The following is a 19,061-nucleotide window of genomic DNA, read 5'->3' on the forward strand; positions in this document are numbered from 1 at the left end:
TAGGACTAATCTCCAGCCACTGATTACATAGAACACAGTCCGCTGCCAGCCATAGGGGTTTCGTTTCCCTCGCTTACTATGCCCACTCCAGTAGTTTCCCCCCCCCCCGCGCGAATCCCCTCGTTAGCATGCTAGGGGATGTGTATGCTAACGCATCCCGTTGCATGCGGCCGAAAAATCCTTTGATGGTCGATACATTTTCTGCTGTTTTGTAATGAAAAGTTATCCTGGACTGGTTTTTCAGTTACACGCTGTCCTACGAATTTGGGGCAGCTGCTGACGTAATATGACATCAGCCACCCACCCCAACCTGTCATCGATGCACCTGCATCAGCAGGGGAACATCCAGCGTTGTTTAGCTGATATCGGCCCCTTCCCACCTCCTCCTGGAGTGAACAACAAAATCGTTCGCTCCTGGGGTATGCGCAAACCACGAACATCGGGGCTGGCACCAAATTAGTATGAATCGCCCCTTTCTCTCTCTGTAAGGTTTGATACACCTCCCGCTTTCTAGCATTCTTCCTAAGCAAGTCATGTCCTCTGTCTTTGGGTTTCTTTTACATAACGCCTGTTTTCTCTCTCCTGGAAAGATTTATTTAGCTAGGGTGGTAATAATGTCTTTTATTTTCTCTCTCTCTCTCTCTCTCTATGATTTTGGGTGACGCAGGAGCCTTTACCAAGAATGGTGAGTGTCTCTCATTGTCTGTTCAATGTCTTAGACCGTATCTCTAATCATTTAGATCTATTATTGTGTAATTAGCCTCCTATGCAGTGATTTGCTCTCATTTGACTCCGTGTAGCATCATCTACGTTCCGGACTCTCTGACCCCCTTTTATCTTTTTCCACAGGGGCTGTACCAACTATATAAACCTGGGCTCGTTTCTCATCAAACCAGTGCAGAGGATCATGCGCTACCCTCTGCTCCTCATGGAACTGCTGGGAGCCACCCCCGACTCCCACCCAGACAAGGCCCCTATTAAAGAGGCCGTACGCGCTGTGAAGGAGATTAACGTCAACATAAATGAGTACAAGCGAAGGAAGGATCTGGGTGAGTTGTGGAGAAGGCGGAGGTTCTAGAGTGTTAGTATAAATGTTTCCGTAAAGTGTTCTCTGTCATCCATAAAGAGGATTCTAAACCTGTCAAAGTAATTCAGAATCCGTCCGTCTCTTTTAGTTGTAAAGTACCGCAAAGGTGATGAAGAAAGTTTAATGGACAAAATATATAAACTAAATATCCATTCAATCATCAAGAAGTCCAACCGTGTCAGCAGCCACCTGAAGCATCTCACCGGACTCGCCCCTCAGGTAATGACAGAAGGCGGCCGGTTCCCCGCAGGTTGTATTGTGCTCTCCGAAACACGCTCCTGTGCTCACCATGACATTCTAGCACATGATATAGTGAAGATGTTACCTATGGCAACCAAACAGATTATGCTTATCATTTATCTAGCATTTTTCAGAAGATAATGGGAATAATCTGAATGGCTGCTGTGGGCAACATTCCCTCTTCTAAAAACCCTCACATTATTAAATATGCGCCTTGCTCTTACTCACTTTCTTCTCAGTCTTGCTCTCAATCTCCTGCTTTTCATCATACTCATCCTATCGCTTGCCTCGTGCTTTCCCTCACGCTTCTCCTCCTCCTTCTCTCTCTCGCTCTCCTCTTCGTGCTCTCCCTCGCTCTCCTCCTCATGCTGTACCTCGCTCTCCTCCTCGTGCTCTCCCTCGCTCTCCTCCTCGTGCTCTCCCTCGCTCTCCTCCTCGTGCTCTCCCTCGCTCTCCTCCTCGTGCTCTCCTCCTCATGCTCTCCACCTCGTGCTCTCCTTCGCTCTCCACCTCGTGCTCTCCTTCGCTCTCCACCTCGTGCTCTCCCTCGCTCTCCACCTCGTGCTCCTTTGTGCTCTCCCTCGTGCTCCTTTGTGCTCTCCCTCGCGCTCCTTTGTGCTCCTCCTCGTGCTCTCCCTCGCGCTCCTCCTCGTGCTCTCCCTCGCGCTCCTCCTCGTGCTCTCCCTCGCTCTCCTCCTCGTGCTCTCCCTCGCTCTCCTCCTCGTGCTCTCCCTCGCTCTCCTCCTCTTGCTCTCCCTCGCTCTCCTCCTCTTGCTCTCCCTCGCTCTCCTCCTCTTGCTCTCCCTCGCTCTCCTCCTCGTGCTCTCCCTCGCGCGCCTCCTCGTGCGCTCTCCCTCGCGCGCCTCCTCGTGCGCTCTCCCTCGCGCGCCTCCTTGCGCGCCTCCTCGCGCTCTCCCTCGCGCACCTCCTCGCGCACCTCCTCGCGCTCTCCCTCGCGCTCCTCCTCGCGCTCTCCCTCGCGCTCTCCCTCGCGCTCCTCCTCCTGCTCTCCCTCGCGCTCCTCCTCATGCTCCTCCTCATGCTCTCCCTCGCGCTCCTCCTCATGCTCTTGCTTTCAGTAAGGTATCCTCCTGATACTTCACTCACACGCTGGTTATAGTCCGTTCCTAGGCTGCATTCTAAAGAGTAATGTTTGAGCATATAAATGGCTGCCACCGCTGAGTGTAGGGTACATAACTTATTTTAATTGAGCTCTAACATTGTTATGTTTGACCTCCTCATTGCCTTACCCTGCACATGTACACAAACCCCTTTCCCTAACCGTCTTCATGTGTCTCCATATTCCACAGATAAAAGATGAAGCTTTTGAGGAGACCGAGAAGAACTTCCGGATGCAGGAGAGGCTGATCAAGTCCTTCATCCGCGACCTGTCTGTGTATCTCCAGCACATTAGGGTGAGGCCTTTAGTAGCCGGCTGGTAAATCTTGCACAACTTGCCCATAGTTCATCTGTCACACAAGTCCAAATCTCCAGCCACTTTCTACATGTAGCCTCTTAATTAGAATCTGTGGGTCTGATATGATTCAGTTGGAACGTTGACATGGCTTAGGTCGACAGGGTTCAAAGGTAAACACAAGCATTAGGTCGTCAGTCAAAAGGTCAAAATGGGTTTTTGCGTTTTTTTTGTACCTAATGTCGACAAGGACACCGAAAAAGTGCACGGTATCCCCTTGCATGGCTCGCTACGCTTGGCACACTATTATATTCTCCCTCCATGCTCTAGTGGATGGTAGGTCATGAAATACCACCTGTCGGCACATGCCAGCTACAAAAAAATGTGAAAACCCCATGTCGACCATCCCAATTTCGACCTAGTGACCCTATACCGTTTGGTTTCCCTATGAGATGCTTCACAGTCAGGAAGGTAAACCGTGTGCTTTCATTTTTGAGGTTTTCGCAGTGCTAAGTGGATAAAGAATTCCGGGGCAGATTTATTAAGCTAAGTGAAGTGATAAAGTGGCTAGTACTTTATCACCGGCCAATCAGCTCCTAACTGTCATTTTTTCAAACCAAGCCTGTAACTACACAGTTGAAAGCTGATTGGCCAGTTATAAAGTACCAGCCACATTATCACTTCACCAAGCTTAATAAATCCCCCCCCCCCCCGTGTAGTATATTGCGTGTCAGGCAAGCCATAAGTGTCGGGCCAGTAGCCACAGGAGGTAGACAGCTTGTGTGTTCCCCCGATCAGTGCATGCTGGGCCTAGTAGTTCCATCTCTGTTTCAAGTTGCCAAATCTTGGTGTACGTTGAGACCATAGAAATTGTGCAACATATGTTCTGCAGAACATACTAATATTGTATATTAACATTATGTATTTATAATTTAACATTAATTACATTATTGTTAAATATTATTATTATTAATACAATTATTATAGGAACTTAAGAGGGAACTTTCATTTTGGGTTTTCTTTGTTATTATTCAGTCCCTTATTATGAAGCAGATCATTTAGCTGAATGATTCTCCTAAAACAGGCATGTCAAAACTGTGGCCCTCCAGCTGTTGTGAAACTACACATCCCAGCATGCCTTGCCATAGTTTTAGCATTCCCTAATAGCAAAACTGTGGCAAGGCATGATGGGACTTGTAGTTTCACAACAGCTGGAGGGCCATAGTTTGGACAGGCCTGTCCTAAAGACTCACTGTGAGCGTTCCCTTGCCGGACATGCCGTATAAGCGAGGGCAGACAGGATGGGTTCTGTCTCCCTGCTGAGAGAGGTTCCCAAGCGCTGCTTTCCTTGTGTGTTGTAGGAATCTGCCTGTGTGAAAGTCCTGGCTGCCATGAGTATGTGGGATTTGTACGCAGACAAAGGAACCAGTGACCTGGAGAAGTTTCAGAAGGCGCATCGTCACATCAGCGAGAAACTCTTCACCGACTTTGTGAGTGCTCTTCCTGTCTAATGGCCTGGTGAATGACTGTAATACAGGCGCAGCTATGTCCCGGCTGTACCGGTATTCCTGGGAATGCAGCCTGATGCCGGTTCCTAGGGAGCGATTGTGCGCATTTCAGCCTCCAATCCTTGCAGGGCACAAGGGCACTTTAATGACTTATAAGCAGCGACTTCTATTCCCAGGGCACTGACTTGCATGTAATATTTATTGCTGGTAATTCTGCTTGGTTATTTCCAGCCTGTTAACATGATCTGGGCGTGCCGTGTACAGAGAGGCCCATTAAACGGTCATAAAAACGCGCACATGTAGATAAAGAGGACAGTAATATAAGAGACGGTGCTTTTAACCCTTTGAGTGCCAGCATCTCTGAGAGATGTTCAGCATATCTGCTATCTGTATGTATCTGTTAAAAACGCCGGCGTCGCTCACATTTGTTATATAAATTCAAATAGAAAATATTGTGTAAAAAAAAAAAAAGATTATATTACCTATATGAGGTAAACATTACAGGTTATGATGACGAATTAAAATGCTTGCTTGACAATTTTCACACCGGCACTCAAAGGGTTAAACGATATCACCGCCTTATGGGGATTTCGTCCGTTTTTTTGTTTGTTTGTATTGTTTATACCATGTTAGATACGCCATTTGCCAAAGCGTGTCCAACAGTCCGTTTCAACTTTTTTTTTATGTTCATAGCAAATTTTCCTCACGCTGCAACTTTTTGCCTGATATCTGTAGTTTCCACCTTTTTTAATATTTTGGGGTCATTTTAATGTATTTTGCCTGTATAATCCTCATAAAGTAGTATATTCGCTTAAAAATGCTACCATGTAATGACTATATATCGCAACAAAAAATGATAGAAGTTCACATCGATAAGACTTTTGAATGGAGGTTATTTTGCGGTTGAGCGGCGCCGGCATTTTTAGCGGCTATTTTGAGGATCTTGCACATCATCGTTATTACACTGTTTATATATCGCAGCTGTTTTCCCTTGTTTATATACCGCGTTCCGGTGAAGGTGTGCCGCGAGATTCGGCAGCGACTTTGCAAAGAGTGCCATAAACGTTGCATGAAAAACACAATTATTCCCAGGTTCTAGATGCACAGGCATCCGCGTCCTCTCTAGACAGCACAGGCCATTGTGTAACATGAAGGTTTGTCGTCTTCTCCCATACAGAAAGAGCGGACCGACAAGTTGGTCATCTCCCCATTGAACCAGCTCCTCACCATGTTTGCCGGCCCCCACAAGTTGGTGCAGAAACGTTTCGACAAACTGCTGGACTTCCACAACTGCACGGAGAAAGCGGAGAAACTGAAGGACAAAAGGACGCTGGACGAGCTGCAGTCAGCCAGGAACAACTACGAGGCCCTCAACGCCCAACTTCTGGACGAACTGCCCAAGTTTCACAACTACGCCAAAGAGCTGTTTGCGTGCTGCGTGCGTGGCTACGCCAACGCCCATTGTGACTTTGTGAAGCTGGCCTTGGAGGAACTGAAGCCTCTTCTAGCTGTAAGTTCAGTTTACTGGTGGCTCCGCGTAAATGTTTCTGTCTACACCCAACTGCGTTCTCAGCAATGTAGGTGACATTGTTGTGTAGTTAATATTAAACAGTGGTAAAGTCATTTGTGTATCATAAACAGGCTTCACTCTCCTGCCCGTAGGATGTAACAGATACAGTATCAGTTGTGCCGGACATGCTGTATTGTTGGGCTACAACCTTTGTCCTATATATAATACAGCGGTATCTCCCAGGCGTTTAATAGGATTGTAGCATTTACTAACAGTCTAGTCATGACGTCTTCAAGAGCGAAATTTATTTTCCTAATACACGACCATTAAACTTGCGTAAAGGATACGTCTGTAAATGGTTGTCACATTGTGGGTCAGATAGCTTCAAAAAGTGATAAAGTGGAGAGTGATTAACAGCCAGCCAATCAGCTCCTACCTGTCATTTTTCAAACCCAGCCTGTAACATGACAGGTAGGAGCTGATTGGCTGGCGGATTATCACTCTCCATTTTATCACTTTGTTAAGCTTGATACATCAGGCCCTTAGAGAGTAATACACCCTCGGGATAATTGTATGAAGTAACCTTCTGGATTTTTGCAACGTTTTACAAAAGCGCCACTTAAGTGACTCATAAGTGTTTATCATTTACGGGAGCAATTATGTAATTGACGCATTATAAATTCATAAATATTTGTACCGTAATGTTACCCAATGTAAAATTACCCAATCTGTATTGCCACAAATCTAGTAATGGCAGAGGATACTTATGTATTACTAGTATTTTTATTCTTTATTTATATGGCACCACAAGGGATGCGCAGCTCCCAATTACAGAGTACATAAACCAAAAAGCAAAACAGGAAACAGTGACTTACAGTTGAAGACAAATACAGGGAGCATAGATATTGCTGCATCCGCAGACGCAGGGCCGGTGCAAGGCACCGGAGTGCCCCAGGCAAGTCGGGGTGGGGGCGCCCCGGTGTCTGCCGCCCGGGTACCTGTCCTGCGGCGCTGTGCGTATATAAAGCTGGCGGCAGCGGGGGGTCCCTGCGGTCAATAAGAACGAGCGCTATCCGCCGGGCTATGCGGAAGCGCTTCTGTTTTGGAAACACTGGCCGCACGGCGCACGCTGATTGGCTGAATCTCAGCATGCGGCCAGTGTTTCCAAAACAGAAGCGCTTCCGCATAGCCCGGCGGATAGCGCTCGTTATTTCTTATTGACTGCAGGGACCTCCCGCTGCCGCCGCCAGCTTTATATACGCACGGCTAAGGCTCACGGCTAAGGGAGCGAGTCTCGCTGTTTTAGCAGCCGCACGCGCCGTTTCTCCCTCGCTACAAAAACCTAGGGGTCAATTGAATACTGACCCTGCGAGCTGTCACAGCTTGCAAAAGTCATTGAATACACTCCTAAGTATCAGGGTGGCCGAAAACCGCAGTATTTGGCACCATCAAAGATTTACTTAAGACGATATATTGTATTATAGGTGTTTTGCACCCGATTCTGTTTTCTTTGGTTTAATTAAGAGAAGGAAAACCACATAAGGGAAGAGGGCCCTGCTTGTGAGAGCTTACATACTTGCATATAAAGCTATTAACCATACTGCACCAGCATATATCTCTGCACTTATCACACAATATCTCCCATCTCGACCACTCCACTCTGCACAAGATTTGCGTCTCTCATCTGAGCGGATCACTAGCTCCCATTCACTATTACAGGACTTTCATCGGGCTGCTCCCATCCTATGGAATGCCCTTCCATGCACAATTAGACTCTCCGCTAGCCTCCAAACTTTCAAGCGTTCCCTGAAAACTCACCTCTTCAGGCAAGCCTATCATATTTAAGTTCTACATGCATAACCCTCCGAGGCACTTATGTATTATATAGCTTCCCTTCTGGACTTGTAACTTGTTGGGACTGCTATGCTATTACTGGTGCCTGTCCTTGTGTTTCCCTCCTATATCCCTATAGATTGTAAGCTTGCAGCAGGGCCCTCCTACCTCCATGTCTGTCTGTTGTTACCCAGTTTGTTTTATCACTGTTTACTATTGTAAAGCGCAACGGAATCTGTTGCGCTATATAAGAAACTGCAAATAAATAAATAAATAAATAAAGGGGAAGACAGACACTCATAGCACAGAGGGGATAGACAGTGAGCATTGAACAGAGGGTTAGGATGAGATTTGGCTAGGTTTGTTGAAGATGTGCAGAGTTTGGGAGAGAGGTACAGAATTCCAGCAAACCCCCGGTCACTTCGGCCCACCCCATCCCCTCTCCTTCCTGCTATACCTACCACCAGTTCTCTCATGAAGGATGGCTAGGTACATACTACAGTGCATGCTGGACACATGACTGCCACCCACCATCATTATATAGATATGGAGAATTGTATTGTGTTTTTACATCTCACTAATCTGTCTATTCCTAGCTGTTGGGGATTGGGGGACGAGAGGGGAACATCATTGCTTTGTTCCAGGAGGAGCACGGCAAGGTTCTGCAGCAGCTCCAGGGCTTCACCTTCTTCCCAGAGAACCCCCCACTGCCCGCAAAGAAGCCTTTCGAGAGGAAAACCATGGAACGCCAGTCTGCTAGGAAGATCGTTCCGAGCCCTGTGAGTGATGCTTGGCTGTCGCTTGGGAACAGCATTTCATTGGTTGCATATTATCCACGTTGTGTAGGCTTTATATGGCGATTCCATCTCCTAACTGCGTTCCCTTCCTCTCCACAGGCCAAACACATAGTGCAGATGGATGAGCATCGAGCGCTGTTACTGGCCAGGTACCCACCGGAAAAGCTGTTCCAGGCCGACCGCAACTTCAATGCAGCGCAGGACTTGGATGTCTCTGTCCAGGAGGGGGATCTGGTCGCGGTAATAAAGCAGCAGGACCCAATGGGCAGCCAGAACCGGTGGCTGGTGGACAATGGAGGTAAGAGAAGAACCTTTGTCCTTGTCTGTATTGGTAATAGGACTCGAGGAAAGGGTCTAATAGTTTGCAGAAAAAGGAAGTGTTACCACCAATATAAAGGTGTGCGCCAGTGGTGCCTGCACTCCCCTCCTCTCCGGCGGTCGTACGCCATCTGCTCCTCTGTCCCTGCCCCTGTCGCCATTAGTTGCAGTGAGCAGGCGGCAGGCTCAAGGATGTTTGGCGCATCTTGGGGGGACTCGGGAGCTGCCCCGAGCCAGCCACCTCACTGTCTTCTGTGAATGGTGGCTCGGGCAGCGGCAGGGGATCTTCAGGCGCACGTTCTGTGGTGGGCTTTGCTGGGGCAGGACAAACCTGTGGTAAAACATCAAGGGGTTAAACATTAATATCAAAATGTGGCTGTTAGTAAATGTGTCTTAAAGCCCCTAAAACACAACATCGCGTTAGATCGATTCAAAATATGGGCCTATGGAGCCAGTTGAGAAACATAAGGAACCGGTGTGGGGACCACTCACGGCTACCAGCTGTGAGGGATGTGATCTGCCACCATGAGTCTAGCATCCTGGCTAAGCTATTCCTTCGCTGGCCAAGTCAAAGTTTACTAATCGGGTGATGTCCAGGTTTTAAGAATATCCATGTTTGAGTACAGATGGTTAAATCCGATTGACCGAAGTAATAATTAAGGCACCTGTGCTTAACCATGGATATCCTGAAAATCTGAACTGCACTGGTGGAGTTTGGGAAACTCTGAGATAATGTTGTTTGGCGTATACAAGCAAATAAAAATTTTTTTTGCCTGATTTTGGCAAGTTTTCAATTAAAACGATTAAGTAATTGGTTAAGCGTCAAAGCTATTTGGTAGGTCTTGGTAAAATATATATTGGTGGACAAAAGCATTTTGAGAATTATTAATACCCCTCTTAGTGTGGGGAGTTGCCATTTGGAACTTGGAGGTGTTGTTGAGGTAACTGTGGAGAATGGTCAGAAGCCCTTTTTTTTTTTTTGTCATTGTAATGTGTACAATAAAGCTCTGAATCATGTATGCCACGGGTGGCCCTACCGGTCTTCGAGACCGATCTACCGATAGTTCATGTTGTTTCCAGGCCACCTGTGGACCTGTAGAATGTGTTGCTTAGGAATGAATGCAGCATGTTTAAAAATGTGACAGTTCGTAATGGCTGCACCTGTGCAGCAGCCGGGTGGTCTGGTTTGGCCAGACCAGATGTATGCTTTTATTGGGAGGTCAGTCCTGGAAGTTTGTATGGGGTTGGCCAGCCTGGTACCTACTGCTGATGATCCAATGCACACGAGACACGAGTTGTGTCAGTAATTACATGTTAATCTGGTGTTTATAAACTCCTGACTAAGCCGCAGCTAATAACGGCACATCCGCTTTCTTTCCTCCACAGTGACCAAGGGATTTGTTTACAGCTCATTCTTGAAACCATATAACCCTAGGCGTAGTCACTCGGATGCGTCCATTGGCAGCCACTCTTCCAACGAGTCTGGGTACGGCGGCTCATCTCCCAACTTTTCCAGGCAGAACAGCAACAGCACTTTATCCATCAACCCGAGCAACGCCTCTGTGACGTTCTCCTCCTCTAAATCTGCCGCGGACTCCTCTGCCGCAAGTAGCGCTCGCGCGGATTCCTATGCCCCATCCAAGGCCGCTTCCTCCGACACTAAAAAGGCCAGTGATACAGACTCCGCTCTCCATCCCCGGCTGACGGAAAAGGAACAAGGGTATTCCAGAGAGAACACGATCACTAAAGACATTTCCCAAAAGAATGACCCCAGCCGGAGGGGCAGTCAGCCAGAAAACGGGGGTGACTCAGCGTCACAAAACGGGGACAAAGGGCATTTATATGCTAACCGCAAAGCATTTAGAAGAAAAGATCCTTCACCGGCGGGCAGCGACCTGGAGCAAACAGATGGTTCCGAGCTAGAGGGCAACCAGGTAAGGCTAACCCTAGCTTGAAAATTACTTTAGACCGACAGTTACAGTACACGGTACATGATTGTAATGGGTTTCGGGTCACCTATGGGGCATGGCCGCACATCCCCTCAAAAATTTACAAAACCCATAGCAACAGGCTCAATATTGAATGATTTTTACACTGGCCACAACTCATCGCAGCCGCCACATAGCCCAGGATTTACTCGGGGGCCTGCGATGAATACACGCACCCTCTCCGAACAGGCTTTGGCACGCCTGACACACTAAGCGTTTTTCTTGCCACTCCCAAAAAAAAACGGTCGGTTTCCACCCCCCACAAGCCCACTACCCATCAATCACCTTGCTAACGGCCAGCAGACAGAAAAAGTTGCATGAGTTGATTGAAGCACGGCTGCCGCTTGTGTACTGCGAGCCATACCCATGCGCAGTCTATCAATAATTGGCGCTGTGTGGAATTCGCAGTCGTGCAATCACGTGTGAATCAGGCCCTTGGTCCAGTCCAGGTTCCCACCTCCGTTGCCTGTCCCTTTAACTGGAAGAGTGATGCACACACAGATATATCGCAGACACATTTACTAACACACAACAAATGCTCTCAGAGGCTTCGATAAGATATTGAAGTATTGTTGACTGCGGCATTGTATTTCATTATCCATTGTGCCATCCTTTATAATTGGTCTTGTATTATGTGATTTTAGGTGTACTTTGCTATATACTCCTTCAAAGCTCGCTCGCCGAATGAACTGTCGGTCACAGCCAATCAGAGACTCAAGATACTGGAGTTCCGAGATATGAACGGGAACAATGAGTGGTGGCTGGCTGAAGTAGAAGGCAGGCAGGGGTATGTCCCCTCCAACTACATCCGCAAAACAGAGTACACGTGAGGCCACGCCCACTCCACCACTTAAGCGGCCCTCGCATCAAATTTGGACTTTTGTGCCTTTTTTCAATTTGTTTTGCTGCTAAACTCATTGAGGACTGTTTACAGAGAAAGTGGTTTTCTACAGTTGGACTTGGGATCGCCTTGTGAGGTCATAATGAGAGACTGTTTCGCAAGTATTCCTGCAGCTTATTGGCTGGTGCGTTGTACCCACAACAAGGTCTAACTTAATACATTATCTGTCACGCTAACAAGGAGATTGTTCGAATAGGAGTGAATTGAGCAACCTGTGTCTAAACGTCTGATGAGCAACTACAAGGCCCAGCATGCTCTGGCAGGACATTCTGAGATTTGTAGTTCTACACCAGCTAGAGTGAGACAGGTTGCTAACCCTGAGGTAGGGCATTCATAGTTTTTAAAATATATATATTTTTTACTGACATTAAAGTTAAAATATAACCTAGCCAACTATAGCGACTTCAGAACTATTATTAACACGTAAGGTGCTGTGATTGAGTTTGTTGTGCTAAAGAAACTTAAATGTTATATAATAAAAGGATAACGCTGCTCCTCACCTCTTTAGGGGGGGAATTCAAGTGTTGTATGAGCCGGTGGCCACTAGGTGGCGCCCCACGGAACAATTCGAGTGTTACTCCGTTTGCAGGCCAATAGCTGCAGGCGCGGACATTAATGTTATCTTGTTCCGTCATTTTGACGGGCTGATAATTAAAAACATATAATGGGTTATTGCATTACATTAAACAAATATTAAAGAGAAAAAACAGTTTGTATCCCAATTGCACACTGAATGAGAAATATACATATAATAATCAGATAATACAGAGATCTTGGTTGCATATATCTGCAGATATAAGGCTAAGCCCCCAGGCCGTACGTCAAGGCATCTCTGTCACTGGGGGTCCCTAACACTGGGTATGGGTCTGGGCCCCCAATATGCCGGCACAGGCTAACTACTCCAGGGCAGCACACAAATGAAAGATAGTAGGGGTTAATAAGAAGCACATAAGTGCTATGTAAGGAGGTGAAGGTGGGGTTAAAATAAGACATACAATGTGATAGGGAAAAACATAAATGTTAATAAAGTGTTAGGGTGTGCTAACCTGGAGCAGACCAGCCATACCAACAAAGAGGGAATCACACTCCCAAACCCATCCCATGCACAATAACACATTTTTGGGCCTAATAGCCCAGTGTAAGGCCACATGATAATGGCTTACAACATCTGAGAGCCAGCTTACCTGGAGATACCCCTGGCTTCTCCAATGGCACTCAGGTGTCAGCAATCCCTCCTTATGCTGACCCATCTATGCCTCTCTCAACTGCACAACACTTTTATTGGCAAGCTGCTCAATCAGAGGTAATGTCATTCAGGTGCCAACAGGGAGGGGTAAATCTGGTTAGGATAAAAAACAGTTTGTATCCCAATTGCACACTGAATGAGAAATATACATATAATAATCAGATAATACAGAGATCTTGGTTGCATATATCTGCAGATATAGGGCTAAGCCCCTAGGCCGTACGTCAAGGCATCTCTGTATTAAAGAGAGTAGTTGTGGTTTTTTTATTTTGGGGGGAATATTTCAATAACAATGCTGATACATTATAGGAGTATAAAGGCGCAGTTCCTGGGTGAAATCGCATTATTTTATAATAATTATTCCCATTGTGCTCTGATTGGTTGATGAATCCTCCTCCTTCGCACCGTTCTCCTCTTAAATAACAGCTAAAAGCTGCCTGTGGCAGCCATATTTGTTTGCCCCCCAGAGAGACATTGTAATGGAGATAATTATGAGATGACTAATACAAATACAGGTTTAAAGATGAAAAAGAAACATCTAAGTGGGACTGAGAGCTCAATAATACTCTTTTGCGTGAGAATAAAAGTCTTTGCTTTATGTTGCCAATAAAAAATACTTTTCAGGGAGCTTTATGTAAGGTGTGCCCAACTGAAAAGGACTTTTGCTGTAACGGCGTTGTATCTAACCGCAGTGGGTTAATGTGTTTGCCGATAGATGGCGTGGTGTTTTTCCCAGTATAGTGAACGGCTTCGCCTCATTTTCTTTATTCCTAGAAAGTTGTTTTGCGGTGGTGCTGATTCTCCTGACCAATGAGATCCTCCACACCCAGAAATTGTGATAGGGTTGTGGACAACGTGGCACTGTGCGAGACACTGCTCTCCGTGCACCACCTTAATCCTGCGATAAATTTCTGAAGCCTGGTCGCCTTCTGCGTGATGAAATCGGATAACCTCTCTTTGCGCTGATCCGGAGGAACCCATCATGCATCCGAACGCGCAAAACAACTTTCTAGGAATGAAGAACCTGAGGCGAAGCCATTTACTAAACATGTGCAACTGGGAAAAACGCCACGCCATCTATCGGTAAACACATTAACCCACTGCGATTACACACAGCGCCGCTACTGCAAAAGCCTCCTTGTCATTTGGGCACACCTTATAGATAATGTCACCCTTTTCCCGTGTGTGGTGCTGAGTGCAGGGAAGAAGCAGTATTACAGGTTTACGTTGCTCAGATTTCAAAATGTTTCCTTAAACAGCAATTTTAAAGTTACTGCAGTAAGGGCACGATGTATCAAGCTTCAAAAAGTGATAAAACGGAGAGTGATAAACAGCCAGCCAATCAGCTCCTAACTATCAGGCTGTATTTGAAAAATGACAGCTAGGAGCTGATTGGCTGGTTGTTTACCGCTCTCCAATTTATCACTTTTTGAAGCTTGCTACATCGGGCCCTAAATCACATTGAAGATTGCAATAATATAACGTAGCCCTACCTTAGAGGTTAAACAGTCAACCTTGGCTACCTGGATACAGAGATTAACAGAAAAATGAATCCTACTCTTCTACAAACATGAAATCTCCGAATCCTCTCTTCCGTTACTGTTTCATGTCAGCATTGATCCTTTCCAACACCCACGTTGCATTACAAGGATCAAGCAAGAGACGTTTTGTAAAATATACAATTTCCTATGAAATGAAGCATTATATACTATGTGTATCACACAGACAAGCAGCTTGTAGCAAGTGAGACAAGTGGATTTGACTACTGAAGGGGGTGTAATATCTGGGCGGAATTCTGTTAAATTTCACTGATGTATTTTTATTTTGTATATGTTTTTAAAAACGTAGCCTTTGCACATTTTCTGATAGGCACCTTTTTAGAGAGCACGACCTCTTATATTGATTTCGTTTTCTGTTTTAGAACAAAATTTGTATATTACCTTTTTTGTGTATTTTTATACAGTTGAGTTTTTTTTTTTTTTGTGAAACCAGAGAGAGGTAGCGGGATTCCTGCTAATTTCTAGAGGCTGCGGTTCTGTAAGGAAAGGCAAGTTTGATGAAATTGTGCAATGCTGTAGAATGGAACCAATAAACCTCAGATACAATTCCTGCTCTGTTTGTTTTTCATTCGCACCCACTTCCTGTATAATATGCGGTCAGCTTATTAAGGGGCCACTGACCCATACAATCATGTTATATTAAGAGATTAGCAGAATTGTTGGTATTATTGTATGGGAGGGGGGGGGGGGGGAGCTATCACGTCATTAGGCCACTCTCTAATAGCAGCAAAATGTTGCAGTATGCAGGTTTGAATGGAAGAGGCGGGGCTAAATTAGTTTTGCAGCATTTCGTCCAACCTGTTGCTTCACCAGAAAGTAGGTGGTACAGGTACAGGCTGTATGCTCATTAGGGGGTGCAGGAGACTAACAGAATAACCGGGAGACTCCCGCAACTTCCAGGCGAGTAAGCATGTATTCCCAAAGCTCTGTAAATCAATCAGACTTTTATATCTCGGATCCTTCACAACACATTCAAACCTTACAGTACCTTTTTTTCGCAAGCATTTCACTAATGTTCCCTTAGCTCCCAAAAATAATCCACAACCCAAAATGTCAAAGCTATGAGGTAGAAACCATATGGCGGACATGTGAAAATCATATGGTGGACACATGAAAATGTCATGCGTTTTTGGGGTTTTCTTTTTTTTTAGTTTTTCAAACTTTTAATCAATGTGCACTCCAACAGAGAGCAGCGAGACGCTTGTCCCGAAGCATGGTGTGCGAAGCGGTACACATATTGAGGATCCACAGACTCGTGTCCAAATTGGTACAAAAAAAAATGTAAACACTCCTGTCGTCCTTTGCTGTCGACGTAATATAGCACACCCCCCAGATGATTACTTCTCTGTTCTGTTAGGATTACTTTGTATTTTGTGCTGTAAATGCAAACGTAAAGCACTTTGAGGTAAAAATGCTAAATGGTATTTGTATAACTCATTAGCAAAGAAGAGTTGAAGAGCGCCTCCTAGTGTAATACACCAATAAGACATCAAACCTTCGACCTCTTTAGTTAATTCTAAGTGCACACATACCGAGAATGAAGGCACTAATATATGTATATAAAGACCTAGCTGTAAAGTATATCCTCTTTACAAATGGATAAGGCAGGTCCTAACGTTACCCAGACTCCAATGGTATGTATGAAGCAAATAACAGCACATAACTCACATGTGGCTGCAATAGTCAAATCAGTCGATGTTTTCTTACTGCACATTTCTGAGCTGCAGTACGCACGTGCAGCGATTGTATTGCGATGGCGCCCACAACAAGGGACGACACAAGTCATTATCTATGTAATATGTTCTGGCGATGGTTCCTGCTGGCGATCGACAGCACTGTGCAACACGCTGCCTTCGGGAATCCGCAGAAGCCTTCACGCAGTTTCTAAACCCGCCTCTGGGCTCCTGTGAAACTAGCCAGCGGGAGTCCCGGGGAGGGGAGAAGAAAGTGTGTGAAGGCGTATGCTGATTCCCGAGTATCGATGGCGATAGTACAAATAGTCATCGATGGCAGTGTAATATCTAATTTCTATTCTATTTGACTGACCGGCCCATAGGCCAATCAGGACATTGATGAGGCGTGGCTTAATGGGCATCTGCACCTTCAAGAGCATTAAAAAAAATGATTTAGTTGTGCAGTGGCATTGATATGGGGGGGGGGGGGGTGTCATCTGGTTCTCCCCATCGATGGCAAAACTATTCTACTATCGATTAATTTCATCAATAGTCGATGGCCATCCCTATTCCCGGTTGCTGCAAGCCGATGCCGGGAGAATCTATCTTGTGATGAACATCACTACAGTGGTTTATCCTGCTGTGGGCAAGGGCTGGGGGATAATGTGTAAAGACAGGAGCTGGCGTGGGGCGAATACAGCCAGCGCAGCGCAGTGCAGGACAGTGCAAGGTCACAGAGAATGAAATAACTGCGATACTATAGGAACTGTCGCACACAAGGGAACACTGGGCATGGCCGCTAGTAGGATAATATAATGACATAGGCAGCAGTGACCCTGGATTATAAGGTCCAGCACAATAGCTCCTCCACCCTCTGCACCCTAATAATCATTGTTATATCGGAGTTACCAGATTCCGCCTGACAGATTTACATTGTCCCATTTTTACACATGACTTTTTAGAAAACAGATAAATCTATAACAGACACAAGTAAAAAAAAATGTTTTTATTTATATCTGACATATATAATGCAGGAATACAGCAATACAATATGCCAATTGTCTGGTACCTCAGTGACCATGCTCCAGGTCCCTACACATATAATGAATGCATAGAAACATGACAAGTTGATATTGCAGGTAGGGTGCAGTGATCCAGCAAGCACATGGACAGTATTGTCAGTGAGGCAGCATTCCGGGCTGGTAACACTACCTGATATGGCAATGTGCAGTGGTTGGCATGTAATGGATAACTCTGGGCCCAGATTTGTTTCAGATTGCACCAATGAGGTTTGAATAAAGTGTGCAGACCATGGTTATACAGAAGTTGGGGAGTCGTTGGTGGGTGTTTTTCTGGATGGCAGAGATCTTTATTTGATGTGGTTCATTATGAAGTTCTTTGCAGGACACCACCCCCCTCCCCCCCCCCAATACTCATACCTCCCAACATGACCCTCTCCAGGAGGGACACAATGCTCTGCTCCTGCACTTTCCTCCTAATGTATAATTGCCATCACCTGTTTCACACGTTAATTAATGAGAAAGGTGCTTCAACACAGGTGATGGCAATCATTAATTAAGGAAAAGCCCAGAAACAGAGCAATGTGTCCCTCCTGGAGAGGGTCATGTTGGGAGGTAAGAATACGGGTGCTGCAAGTAATATGGACCCCCCCAAATATATCTACAGAGGATAGCAGCAGATCTCCTGGTGTCCTACACAAAAGCAGTCTCCATAGCCACCTGGGGAATTCACCAAGCGCTTTTCAGATGTCTTTAGCCATTACAACCTATAGACGACATACTGTACCACAGACAGCACTACGTGCACCTGTGCGATCGCTTCAGATTTACACAGATTACGGGCTCCTATCGGAGCTTGGTTTACCGTACTTTAAATCAGGACATTTATGAATTATACAAGTTCAGTGGCTGGATGACCTCAAGCCTGTGTTTCACCTGTTTTTAATCAGTCACAGAACTTGTTTAATTTATGTGTCGCAGTTTAAGGGGATTGTATGTAAACCACCTGAGCCCATCTTTGTTGTGCTTGATTTTTTTATCACGAATAATGGCAATAAATTATAATGTCAGCATTTTAGATTATTATTAGTAAATATACGACATTATCAAGTTGCTGTCGGCAATCTCCAGGAAAAGATGCATCTTAAGTATAAGCACCAGCAGCTGGGGGACACCATTCAGCAAGCAAATGTGCTATAACAGAGGTACAATGTGCTATAACAGAGGTACAATAATGCTGTCTGGGCAGACCACGGTATGTGAATACATCGATCCTGTCCTTACTAACCTCTATTTACAACCAAGGGACAGCGCTATTACTAACCGTTAATAAGGACATCCCTGACAAGACTGTTATTTCCCGAGCTATCCTTTGTGCTGCTAATCAATTCGATTTTTTTCTATATACCAATGCACAAATTGACTGTCTATATCAGTGGTTCTCAAAGTCGGTCCTCAGGAGGACCCACGCAGTTTACATTTTCCAGGTCCCCCGACAGGTGCATTCATTACTCACTGACACATTGAAAAGATCCACAGGTGGAGCTAATTATTTCACTTGATTCTGTGAGGAGACCTGCAAAACATGCACTGTGTGGGGTCCTGAGGACCGACTTTGAGAACCTTTGGTCTATAGGTGTGTTATCACTGGGCAGTGATTTGTGTTTATTAGAATAATACATTTATTGGGATCATTTGAGATTTTGGTCTGCCTGGCGCAGTTTTGTATGTGTTTTGTGTATTTTTGTACAGCAACCTCAGGCAAACCTGTCAGGGCATGCTGTGACTTGTGGTCCTAAACTAAGTGACACTAGGTAGCGGTCCTGGGATGCACCAGACCACTCATTTGCCAAAAACAGTGTATTATTTTTTTATTACCCTCCGGCAGCGGCTCCCGGTCATTCTGCATTTGCAGACCCCCCCCCCAGGAGTCTGTATTAGCTTTTGTGTTTACACACATACCACCCA

General features: G+C 45.7%; 1 protein-coding gene across 2 annotated transcripts in view; it reads left to right on the forward strand.

The window, feature by feature from the left end:
- Positions 1-14,951, forward strand: part of DNMBP (dynamin binding protein) — a 122,276-nt gene extending 107,325 nt beyond the window's left edge. For both annotated transcript variants that reach the window (XM_083149543.1, XM_083149544.1), the window contains 10 exons: positions 668-685; positions 850-1,049; positions 1,176-1,306; positions 2,638-2,742; positions 4,103-4,231; positions 5,427-5,759; positions 8,189-8,371; positions 8,489-8,687; positions 10,094-10,641; positions 11,340-14,951. In XM_083149543.1, coding sequence (XP_083005669.1) covers positions 668-685; positions 850-1,049; positions 1,176-1,306; positions 2,638-2,742; positions 4,103-4,231; positions 5,427-5,759; positions 8,189-8,371; positions 8,489-8,687; positions 10,094-10,641; positions 11,340-11,525 — 2,032 coding nt within the window. In that variant the 3' untranslated portion in view covers positions 11,526-14,951. The remainder of the gene's footprint in view (positions 1-667; positions 686-849; positions 1,050-1,175; positions 1,307-2,637; positions 2,743-4,102; positions 4,232-5,426; positions 5,760-8,188; positions 8,372-8,488; positions 8,688-10,093; positions 10,642-11,339) is intronic.
- The last annotated feature ends 4,110 nt before the right edge of the window (positions 14,952-19,061 follow it).

The sequence above is a fragment of the Crinia signifera genome, chromosome 6, assembly GCF_055691185.1.
Source record: "Crinia signifera chromosome 6, ASM5569118v1, whole genome shotgun sequence".
In the NCBI taxonomy this organism is placed as follows: domain Eukaryota; kingdom Metazoa; phylum Chordata; class Amphibia; order Anura; family Myobatrachidae; genus Crinia; species Crinia signifera.